Source organism: Alexandromys fortis, unplaced genomic scaffold (genome assembly GCF_014885135.2).
Source record: "Alexandromys fortis isolate MF-2015 unplaced genomic scaffold, M_Fortis_MF-2015_v1.1 scaffold_36, whole genome shotgun sequence".
NCBI lineage: Eukaryota > Metazoa > Chordata > Mammalia > Rodentia > Cricetidae > Alexandromys > Alexandromys fortis.
The window spans coordinates 1,887,531-1,899,950 of NW_026067915.1; the positions used below are offsets into that span (position 1 = coordinate 1,887,531).

General features: G+C 36.7%; 1 protein-coding gene across 3 annotated transcripts in view; it reads left to right on the forward strand.

The window, feature by feature from the left end:
* Stag1 (STAG1 cohesin complex component) overlaps positions 1-12,420 on the forward strand; it is a 305,418-nt gene that overhangs the window by 271,026 nt on the left and 21,972 nt on the right. For all 3 annotated transcript variants that reach the window (XM_050139376.1, XM_050139375.1, XM_050139374.1), the window contains 4 exons: positions 5,556-5,648; positions 6,215-6,389; positions 9,342-9,481; positions 11,289-11,390. In XM_050139376.1, coding sequence (XP_049995333.1) covers positions 5,556-5,648; positions 6,215-6,389; positions 9,342-9,481; positions 11,289-11,390 — 510 coding nt within the window. The remainder of the gene's footprint in view (positions 1-5,555; positions 5,649-6,214; positions 6,390-9,341; positions 9,482-11,288; positions 11,391-12,420) is intronic.

Consider the following 12,420-nt stretch of genomic DNA (forward strand, 5'->3'; position numbering starts at 1 on the left):
CTCCCCCCCCCCCCCCCCCCCCCCCCCCCCCCCCCCCCCCCCCATAAGCCTCCTGTAGCTCTTCATCTAGGGAGGAAGCCATGTAGAATTTCTCCTGTCTGCTTTAAGGAGCATTGCCTTTGTAGTAGTATTGTTCGGGCAGCCATATTGTTGGAAGTTCACAGGTACATTTTTTTCTGTCATGTGTAACAAACATTAACAACTGTCATCCTGCACCTCTGGTTCTTACACTCTTTCTTCCCCTTCTTCCATGATTTTCCTTGAGCCTTAGGTATAGAATAGGGGTCAGTTGTAGTTGGACACCCCACAGTCACTTATTCTATGCATTTTGGCCAATTATAGATTTGTCTCCATCTGTTGTAAAAGAAATCTTTAATAAGAAGTGGGAGCTTCATTTATCTGTGGGTGTAAGGATCAGTATTTAGATTTGGGGACTATAAGTGGGAAAGGACTTTAAAGGTCTAACACTTACTATTCCTTGTCTTTTAAATGAGTAGCCTGAAGGTACCTAGGGGGATACCAACCATCAGTCGACTTATTAGCACACACAAAAAGTCACTTCACTTTACAAACTGAAAAGATTTTAAGAGTTCTGTGCTAAGAAATAGACAAAGACCAAATACTTGTTAAATAGTATAAACACAGCTTCCTCTGGATCCAATGGGTACTCAGAATGTTAGTTTTCCTTTTTGGAAAACAGGCATATTATTAATGGGACCTAGTGTGGTGCACACTTTTAATCACACTACTCTGGAAGCCTAAGCAAAAGGATCTCTTTGAGTTCAAGGCCAGCTTGGGCTCCAGGGTGAGACTCAGTAAATGAACAAATGAATAAATGAATGAATTATAAGAAGAAAAAGTGAGACAGTAAATAAATAAGTCTGAACTATTAACAATTATTTCTGCTAATGATTATGATATATATAAACATAGAACATAATGTTTGTTATACAGTAAGCTTTCAACAGAAGTTTTTATTGACTCTTTAACTGGTGTATTTCATGTTATCTTCTACTCTGTCACACAAAATTTTAGTGCACCTGTAACAAAATAAAAATCCTTCGGTATAATATCCAAATAATTGTCATGGCATTTTAAGTGGCCCCCTTTTTTTTTTTTTTTCCGAGACAGGGTTTCTCTGTGGCTTTGGAGCCTGTCCTGGAACTAGCTCTGTAGATCAGGCTGGTCTCAAACTCACAGAGATCCGCCTGCCTCTGCCTCCCGAGTGCTGGGATTAAAGGCGTGCGCCACCACCGCCCGGCCAAGTGGCCCCTTTCTTGCATTAAGTGGAAATGGGTCCTGTTTCCCTCTTTTGTTTGCTCTTTTGCCTGTACATGCCCCAACTACAATAACTTTTCGGTGGTATATCAATGCTTTTTTTTTTTTTTAATTTTTCAACATTCTTTGCCCTACCTAAAATACCTTTTTTTCTTTTTGGTGAGTAATGAATTTTGAAGGGGTTTTTAAGACATTGTCTTGTGATAGCACCTACACTGGCTTCCAAATTAAAATTTTTCCCCAACCTTCCAAATGTTGGCATTACAGACACACATTACTATGTGTGGCCTGTGTCAATACAAAATACAGCTTTCACCTCAAAGGGAATAATGGGTGGTTTGTTCTTGAACCTAATATGAGTGACCATGACCTAGCCACATGATTTCAGCTGCCTCAAATAGTATGTTCCACCCTGGAAGTGTTTACATGATACTTTATTATTTTCGAATCAATGTCATAAATCAAGAAATTTACCATATACATGTGGTGAGGACTTAAGATAAGTGGATTTTATCAGAGTGAGGAAAACTGCTTTAAGCCTTAGATGCTATCAAATGGCATTCTTAAACTTTGGGTTGATAAATACTTGGTATGCCAAGAATGCATTTGTAATTTTTTTTCTGATAAAAGGATGTTAGGTCAGACAATAAGTTGTGGCTATGATGGAAACTAAAAATAGTCCATCATAATTTTTGCTGTAGGTCTACCGTATTTTAGCTCTGCAATCAGGAAATTCTAGTTAGTCATTCTGCCTGCAGAATCTTTAACTCTCGTATGTCATATGGTTCTACCAGGAGCTTGTTTACATGTATGATGCCTGTTCTGTAGCTGTATATATTTAATCCTGGATCCAACTGCAGAGCATGTCTTCTTTGATGACCCTTCCAAGACAACTTCTGACCCTAAAATTGTTCAGCATAAATCCTATACTATCCTATCCTCACACTGCATATTCTGTTGTAGTTGCCTATTACCTCATCTGTTCTCCCCGACCCAGTGCTCTCTGCAAATGTTTGAAATTGAAAGTTCAAGTAATTCTAAGGTGTGGATATGTAAGTATTTATCTGCAGGAGCATTGAAAGTCCTCAAGACAGTATTCTTCTCTTACTGCTTTGCACAATACAGGCATTCTCCTTCAAAATATGTGTTAGCAAAAGTAAATGTATTTTTAAATGTCACTTGACCTGTTAAAATCCCAAAACAGAGTACCAAGCAGAATAATTGTAAAGAATTTAAGTTTAATAGAATAACTTAAAGTTATTTCTATATTCAGTTAATTATTCTTCCTTACTCTTTTTTAAACCAATATAATGCTGAATTGTGCTGTGGGAGGTCCTTCTGTCTATGTGTTGCTTTTATTGGTTAATGAATAAAGAAACTGCAAGGCAGAACTTAGTAAGGTGGGGAAAACTAAACTGAATAATGGGAGAAAGAGGAGTCAGAGAAGCCATGTAACCCCACCAGAGACAGACGCTGGATGGAACCTTGCCCATAAGCCTCAGCCAAGTGGTGATACACAATTAATAGAAATGAGTTAAATAAAGATGTAGGAGCTAGCCAATAAGAAGCTAGAGCTTATAGGCCAAACAGTGATTTAATTAATGCAGTTTCTGTGTAGTTATTTCGGGAGTCTGGGCTGCCAGGGAAATGAACAAGTGGCCTCATACAACAGAATTATATGCATGTGTCTGGCTCATTTGTCAGGGGAAAAAGAGCCCTGATAATAGATAGCCCTGGTTTCAAAGTTTAATCATAACTTCCCCCTTCTCCTAGGGATTTTGTCTGTGTTTGGTTTGTTCCATTGTTTGAGGAATAGTATAGCACACAATGGCCTCAAATTCCTGATTCTCCTACTTTAGGTTTTTAAGTGCTGAGATTTTATGTGTGTACTCCTACACTCAGTTTAGACTCCCTTGTGAAGGGTAGCTTCTGTTGGTGGGTGGAGGTTGTTTTTGAGACAGGACTCTGACTGTGTTGGCCAGGCTAGTTTGAAATTTTTTAACTCAGAGTGTCCTCACTGTCTTAACTCCCGAATTAGGTGCTACTAACATGTCCAACAATAGAACGTATTTGTTTTTCCCACACCAAACTGTATCCAACTTTATTAGCAATCATGTTATTTCAGCCAGGACATGAGCAAACAGTGATTAACAATAGACCACAAGATCAGAAATCCAATAAAGTGTTTCATGCTTTGAACAGGGAGAGGAGTGAGGGGTGACATTTCACATTAAGAATGTAGTTTAATCTTTTACAAGCTTACTCTGACTTGCAGAAAATGAAATGAATATAGCAGAATGACCAGTCTGAAGATCCATAGTCTTCTAGAAAAGGAACCACTCCTTTTTTTTTTTTTTTGAAGAAAACCATCTCAGTGATATCGTTGGAAAGTACAAATCTCACAACACACTGGCAAAATCAATTTTAGGGGTCCATGTCCAAACAGGTCTTTGTTTTTAGGGAGTTAAGTCTATGCTTGTTGTAGAGGGGGAAAAGGACATAAAAAATGTTGAGTTTTATGGTATGCACAAGGAATTTTGTGCCTAGGTGATCATGCCCATTAACATCTGAAAATCTCTCCTAGGAACAAAGAGGAATCTTCCTAAACTAGCAGGAAAACCATTTCCCTTACATCAACCAGATTAGGAGAGATGTTGTTAGTGACACATGCCTCTCCCCGCCCCCACCCCGAATTTAGAAGAAAAACAATGAAGTATACTGTGTGATAACAACATAACTTCAAAAATCTGTAATTTTATAAACCTTGATTTTAAAAAAAAGTATTTCAAATAATAACCAGAAATACAGAATTATTAAAAATGAACACATTTCAAGCCGGGTGGTGGTGGCGCACATCTTTAATCTCAGTGCTTAGGAGGCAGAGGCAGGTGGATCTCTATGAGTTTGAGGCTAGCCTGGTCTACAAAGTGAGTTCAAGGACAGCCAGAGCTACACAGAGAAACCCTGTCTTGGGGGGGGGGGGGACTAAAACATAAAACACTTTTCACTTGGCATCTTCATTGTCTGCAAAAGTGTTTTCATGCTTGCCAGTGTTAGCTTTTGACTTTGGGTGCCTTCCTTCTTTGCGGAGACTTCTTTTTTTACTTTCCCCTGGACTCTAACTTCAGAGAAGCTAGTTTTTTGTATTTCTATTCAAGGCTCAAAGTTCAGTCTCTAGTACCAAAAAGTTTTTTTGTTGGTGGTGGTGGTGGTGGTGTGGTTTTTGTTTTTGTTGTTGTTGTTTGTTTTGTTTTTTTAGAAAAAGCAAGGCTTGGTGAGAAGTATCTTTAATCCCACTCAGAAAACAAAGGGAGTCAGAGTTCTGTGAGTTCCAGAGCAACCAGGGCTACGTAGTAAGGACTATATCTCAAGAGAAAGAAAAAAGTGAGGTCTCAGCATGTTATAGCACTTACTGGAGATTGACCTGAGTTCAATCTTAGAACACGAATATGTAGGATGGAAATAAAAATCCAACTCCTGCAAATCGCCCTCTATGTTGGCATGTACATGTGTACACACACATTAAACAAATAAACATGAAAATGGTTTTAAGAACAAGAAGAAAATAAATTTTATCTTTATACTTTTCAAATGTTATCATATGTGGAATATTATTAGACTGTCTAATGTGTTTATTTCCAAGCTTAGAAATAGGCTGTGTGCACATTTTTCTCCTAACAACACTTTGCAGTACACCATGAGGAGAGGAAACATGTTCTTGCTAACATGATTTTTCTTTTCATTGTGCTGCTACACTTTATCATCTTTTTGAAAGTTTTATTTTTATTTTAACTACATGCTTGTGTGTTTGTTTGTGTAGATGTGTACATGTGCATGCAGGTTCCCAGAAAGGCATTGGACCCCAGAACTGGGACAAGTGGTTGTGAGCTTCTCAGTATGGGTGCTGAGTGCTGAACTCAGATCCTTGGAAAGAGTGCTACATGCTCTTAACCACTGAACCATCTCTTCAATCTCACATTCCATCATCTTACATTCTAGTAGCAGCCTAGATAAAACTGTATTTATAAACAAAAATATTTCTGAATAGTCACATTGATCATTTCATTATTAAATATGACTAAATGTTTAATATTGTTGGGTTCTCTGCCCTTTCCATTGTGTTCAATAAGTAGGAAATAACTACTAATTGATTCTCAATGATGAGGTTAGTTTTATGAATTATTTTACAATAAACAACCATTTTCTGTTTATTTTTCTTTGGATCAGTTTCTTAGTATATTGTGATTCATGCTTGCATATTTGAATGTGTTTTACAGGAAGATTTGTTGGTATTGAGGAAAACAGTGAAATCTTTTTTGGCTGTTTGCCAACAGTGCCTATCTAATGTTAATACTCCTGTTAAGGAACAGGTAAGAAATTACTAGTTAATAGTGTTCTGTATTGACTACAATTAACATCCAAATATATTGATTAATACTACAAGATATAATTTTTCAAGTTTTAGCATATATATCTATAACATACAACCCAGAGTATAGAAGTCTGGATATTTTAAGTTATAAACCAGGCTATATCTTCTGTTCTTGTACTTTGACAAATATATTCTTGTCAACTGGAAGACTTAAATTCAAATTTAGAATTCTTGATTCCTAAGAATTCTGTGATAAAATATTGGCGGTCTGGTGAGCAGATGTTGTAACTTGAGTTGACTTCTCACCAGAAAGAGCTTCATATATATACATGTGAGTACTTCAGTTTATGTTTTTAAAGTATGGCCATACCATAATCCCTCCACATAGCTATCTCTCAACCACTGTGAAGCCTAGCAGTACACGCGTACACATAGTGTAACTATGGAAAAGGGCCTTTTACAGACTTTGATGAAATAATCAACTCTTTTGGGGGAATAAACTCCTGATATTAGATATCCTAAATTCGTGTACTATATTTTTAATGACCTCCTTTTGCATTGCAGGCTTTCATGCTGCTCTGTGATCTTTTAATGATTTTTAGCCACCAGTTAATGACAGGTGGCAGAGAGGGCCTTCAACCTTTGGTGTTTAATCCAGATACTGGACTCCAGTCTGAACTCCTCAGTTTTGTGATGGATCACGTTTTCATTGATCAAGATGAGGAAAACCAAAGCATGGGTACTTATGGCTTCTGTTACCTTTTCAACCTCTAAAGATAGCAGAGGGGCATGGGGTAAATCCAATTCTAAAACCTATAGAGATTTTTCTGTTTTCAAAAAAACAAGCTAGAAGCTGGGCAGTGTTGGTGCACACCTTTAATCTCAGCACTCAGGAGGCAGAGGCAGGTGAATCTATTTGAGTTCGAGGCCAGCCAGGACTACCAAGCGAAACCAAAAAACTGAAATAATAATAATAATAAGTTGAGTGTGGTAGTAGAGCATGCTTATAATCCCTGCTAATTGCAAATTCAGGATTGCCTGGGCTACAAAGTTCAAGTCCAACCTGGGCAACTTAGTGTGACCCTGTCACACAATTTTATTAAAAAATGAAAAGAGGACCTGCTGATGCAACCCAGTGGTACAGTGTTTACCCATCATACACTAGGCTATAGGTTCAAAACTCAGTGCAATAGAGGAAGAACAAATCTAAGCCAGGCTTTATAACACACATCATGTTATTATTGTACTTGGGAGGCAGAAGCAGGAGGATCACTACAAGCTTGAAGAAATCCTTAACTACATAGCAAGTTTTAGACGAGAAAGCACTACATAAGGAACTGCCTTTAATCCTAGCTCTCTAGAGGCAAAGGCAATTAGACCTCTGTGTGTTTGAGGCCAGCCTGGGCTAAACGCTTGTGCCCCTGCTGACCTTAAAATTTTTTAATATATTTGTGTATTTCTGAAATCAAGAATGTACCAGATGGTGTCTTTAAAATTACCTTAAGTTCATTTCCCTGTTTTTATAGAGTACTTTCTTATTAGCCAGAAATAAAACTATATGGTATCAAATACTGAAAAATGATAGTCAAACTATATAGTTAAAATGGTTCTGAACCTGCAAATACTAAAAATTTATATTGTATTATTAGTGGCTAATTATAATTAAATATTCATTTAAAACAGATTTTTGTTAAGTAGATTATTTAAGTCTTTTAAAATAATAGTAAGCCAGGAGGGTGGTGGCACATGCCTTTAATCCCAGCACTCAGGGAGCAGAGGCAGGCGGATCTCTGTGAGTTCGAGGCCAGTCTGGTCTACAAGAGCTAGTTCTAGGATAGGCTCCAAAGCTACAGAGAAACCCAGTCTCAGAAACAAAAAACAAAAATAAAATTAAAATAATAGTAAAAAGACATTTTTTAGCTCTATTCTTCTTGATACTAGTAGAATGTTCTATATTGGGCTAGGGGCATAGCTTATTGGTAAAACTCTTATTTAGCATACACAATGCCTGAGGCTTCAATATGTAGCCCCACCAGTGTATTGTTTTTAACAAAATATTTGAAAAATACTAAGACTGGAACAGAGTATGTTTGGAATATGTATTCATCTCAAGAGAATTACCCACTGATTTCAAACATCTCAAAGCATTGTTTATAAAAGAAGAGGAATTGAGATTAAGTGTATCTGTATGAAGGAAAAAATACTAATCCCAAATACAAATGGGCCAGGATGTGAGAGTGTCGATACAGTCACAAATGCTATCCTCCAAATCTTTAAGGACAACTTTTTCTAGGACTACAGGTAAAGCCAATGGAATCTAAAGCTCAAAATTTGAGGTAAAGACAATATTTGTTGTTAAAGTTTTTAGTAACTTTAAAAATATGATTCACTGGAAGCTGGAGAAGGTTCAGTGGTTAAGAACACCTGCTGCTCTCCCAGAAGACCTGGGTTCAATGGCAGCTTACAACTGTCATCAATTTACAGTCTCAGGATATTTGGTGCTGTCTTCTGTTCCTTGGACACCAGTCAAGCACATGGTGCATATATATATGGAAGTAAAACACTCGTGCACTTAACATTAAATAAATTATTTTTAATTAAATAAGTAAAAATGAAAATGCATTTGATTTTGGACTGGAGAGAACTCATTGGATGAGAGCATTTGGTGCTCTTCCAGAGGACCCAAGTTCAGTTCCTGGCACTCGTGTCAGGTAGCTTACTACTGGGTGCCTATAACTCCAGCAAGGGGGTACCTGTACACGTATGGCATATGCTCACATAGACACAAACACATGCATATAAATAAATAAGCATTATATATGTTTGTGTATATAATTTCTGGCTAATTATGTAATCATATGTAGTAGAAGCACCAAAAATTAGCTATTACATATATTTCCATTTCCAAATCTTTTTGTCCATACCTGAGAAAGTTCTCTGGGGGAATATATTAGTATATAAGAAATGAAGAAAATTGGGGCTGGAGAGATGGCTCAGTGGTTAAGAATGTGTATTGTTCTTGCAGAAGACCCAAGTTCAATTCCCACCACCCACATCAGGCAGCTTGTAACTCCAGCTCCAGGGGATGGCCCTAATCTCAAGTACATGCACATATACAGACAGTGTACACATTAGTAAATAATAAAAAAAAATTTAAAAAGGAGGACTGGAGAAATGTGACTCAGGTTAAGAGCACTGCCTGCTCTTTCAGAGATGCTGACTTCAATTCCCGGCAACCACATGGTGGCTCATAACCACCTGTAATGGGATCTGGTGCCAACACTATACATAATAAATCCTTTTTAAAAAAAAGAAAGAAAGAAAAAAGAGAAAGAAGAAAATGGGAAAGGGCAGCATTTTAGGATAAATGCAATGGTATATTATGATAAAAATATAAGAAAAGCGGTTTCTATCTGTAGGCACTGCTAGAATATAGGGATCTTAGTTCCTGCTATTTATTCTGAAGTAATAAGCTTACTGTTTTCATCCCATTAGAAACTAAATTAGCTAGGGTTGTAGCTCATTAGTAGATCATTTGTCCAACATGTACATATCCCAGAATTGGGTCCCTGGCACAGCTAGCTAGAGAAATAGATAAATAAATCAGAATTAATATTCAGTGAATTTTCAGTTGTACAGATTCGCAGCACTAACAGGCTAAATTCATAACTACTTTATTTTCTCTGGCTAGAGGGTGATGAAGAAGATGAAGCTAATAAAATTGAAGCCTTACATAAAAGAAGGAACCTACTTGCTGCCTTCAGCAAACTTATCATTTATGATATTGTTGACATGCATGCAGCTGCAGACATCTTTAAACACTACATGAAGGTATTGTTTCATATTTTTCTCCTTCCTATGGGGTAGAGAAATAGGTAATTAAAATGAATGAATAACTGAAGCTTAACTTAATAGTTTTCACCAGTGTATTTTAGGTAGTTTTGTGATGAAATTTCTCATTGGTAAACGTGCTTAAGTTCTTTACCAGTCTATAGTGTTAATTAATTATTTCATACAGTATGAGTTCCTAACACTTTCTTGGCTTCTCTCTTTTTCTATAAACTCCATTTCCTGATCTTGTAAAATCAGTGCTCAGAACTCTGGTATTGCCAGACAGGCTCGGAAAGGAGACAGTACTTACCAGAGTATGTGCCTTGTTCTCCAGTCACAGGAGTGTTTTCTTCTGCCACTGTTAAGAATATTACTTGTACCTTTTAGTCACTTGTATATTTGTCTGTGTTTTTATATCACTATGTAGATTGAATAACTGTAATCCCAATCCAAATTTGAATCTTCTTGTGCACTCAAGACATGGCTGGCTTTTATGTGACTCAGTGGCACTAAGCATGCCTAGCATGTTTGCAAACCAAGTTCCATTACATCACCACCAAAGAAAAAGAGATTTTTAAAGCCACTTGAGACTTCAAAACAGTTTTGGATTTAAGTGTGTTCTACTAGGGAAAAAAACTAAATTTAGATCCATGTTTCTCACCCTCCACAAAACAGTAATTCATAGTGAATCAAAGGCCTAGGCCTTAACTGAAAACCCAATTACTGAAACTACTATATGAAAACATTTTAAGACACAGGCATTGTTAAGAACTTTCTGAATAGGAGTCAAGTAGGCAAGGAAATTGCTCAGATTAGCAAGTAGGTAAGGACTTGTCATTAACTAGGTTATGCGTAGTCACCAGAGTGAAAAGAGCCTGCAGAATTAAAAAGGTCTGCTTATCAGATAAGTAATTAACATCTACAAAACAAATACCAAAATTCAAAACTGTCAATCAACAAATTGTACTGTGAGATAGATAGTTAGCTTTTTAAAAGTATTTGGCATTCTTAGCCATCAGGTAAATGTCAGTCTAAACAACTGTGAGATTCCGGCTCACCTCGAATCAGATTATTATTATCAACAAAATAAATAACTCCAAATTCTTAGAAGGATGTAGAGAAAAGGGAGCCCACATCTTATTTACTGCTGCTCAACTGTGAACTGTGGCCTCCTTTATGGAAACAAGTGTGGAGGTTAAAATAAAGTTAAAAAGTAGGAACCACCAGGTAATACCTTATTACCTTTTAGATAATGTGCCTTCCATCCTGTTATGAAGGATAAGGAACTAGAACATGGGAGACAGCCAAGAGGATCATTGTGAGGAGCTCAAGGCCAGCCTAGTTCATATATCATCAAGTTCAGTATCTCAAGACAAACATGAACAAAAAAAAAAATCAGACATCTAAAAGAAGAATGAGAAAACATTTTTCAATATATATATAACTTCCTCTCCTGGGACTTTTAGCTTTTTATTAGTTACTTCATAATCTTAAATATCAAATCGTTAATGTAAACAATACCATTTAACTCTTATTTTGAAGATGAAGAAATAGATATTGATAAAACTATTAATAGTAGTTACTTTTTCTTTCTCCAAAGCTCCCTCCTCCTCCTTCTTTTCTTCTTCATTGTTTTTCAAGACAGTATTTCTCTGTGTAGGCCTGGCTATCCTGGAGCTCGCTCTATTGACCAAGCTGCCTCCCCAGTGCTGGGTTTGAAGGAGTGTATTACCATGCCCAGCTTCACCACCATAGTCTTGTCATGGAATTTCCTAATTCTAAGGTGTGTTTTCTTTTTATCTCACAGTATTACAATGACTATGGTGATATCATTAAGGAAACCCTGAGTAAGACTAGGCAGATTGATAAAATTCAGTGTGCTAAGACCCTCATTCTCAGTCTGCAACAGGTAAGAAATTGGGGGGGGGGGGGATAGATAAAAGTTCTCTGTACTTGTTATGTGCTACATGTCTGTCTTATCTCACTTAATTTTTACTACATAGTGTGCTTTATATCTTAAATAGATGAAATACTAAGGAGACTTACTCTTGGGCCAAAGGGCATGTTATATTGGAAAATTTAAGAAATAATAATTTGCTTGCCTGAGTTCCAGGTCAGGCTGGTGTACATATCAAGTTCTAGGCTACCCAGGGCTACATAAGACCCCTCTCAAAATAATAATAATGGCTTTTAAAATTAAAAGTAATTATAAATTGTAATTAATTAGCCAGGCATAGTGGCATGTGCCTAATGCCAGCACTTGGGAAGCAGAGGAAGGCATATGTGTAAGTCTCAGGCCAGCTAAGGTGATACAGTGAAATTCTGTCTCAAAATAAATTTCAAGAAATTGTTGTCAGTGATACTCAAATAAGAAAGTATACTGTACACGTTGTATAAGTAACCCATGGTGGGAATTTTTAGAAATAATCTAAATGTTCATCAGTAGAGGAATGGTTAAATAACTTGATACTTTGGAGTGGCTAATTTTGTTTTTCTTTTTATTTAGTTTTTTAAGACAATATCTCGCTGTGTTGTCTAGACTGAGCTAAGGGATCCTCCTGCCTCACCCTCCCAAGTAGTTGAAACTGGGTGCACATTCAACTGTATCCACTGAAAAGTTTTTGCAACTTAAGGGAACAAGTAAAACAAGTTTCAAAATAAAATAAGTAGTATAGTACTATTTATTTAAAAATAAGAGCTGTATGTATAGTTAATAGGAATAAATTGACCTAGGAAATGCTCAAATCAAAGTTTTAGAATTGAAGGCTGTTAGATATCACTGTCTATAAAAATCATTTTAAAGTTTAAGAATTTATAATTTGCTACATTCATTTGAAAAATCTGTGGAAGAACCATTCCTACTATTTAAGGCATAGTAAGGTTCAGGACAGTGTGTTACTGAAGAACATTCCAGAGATGGACAACTGAAAGCAGGAGTT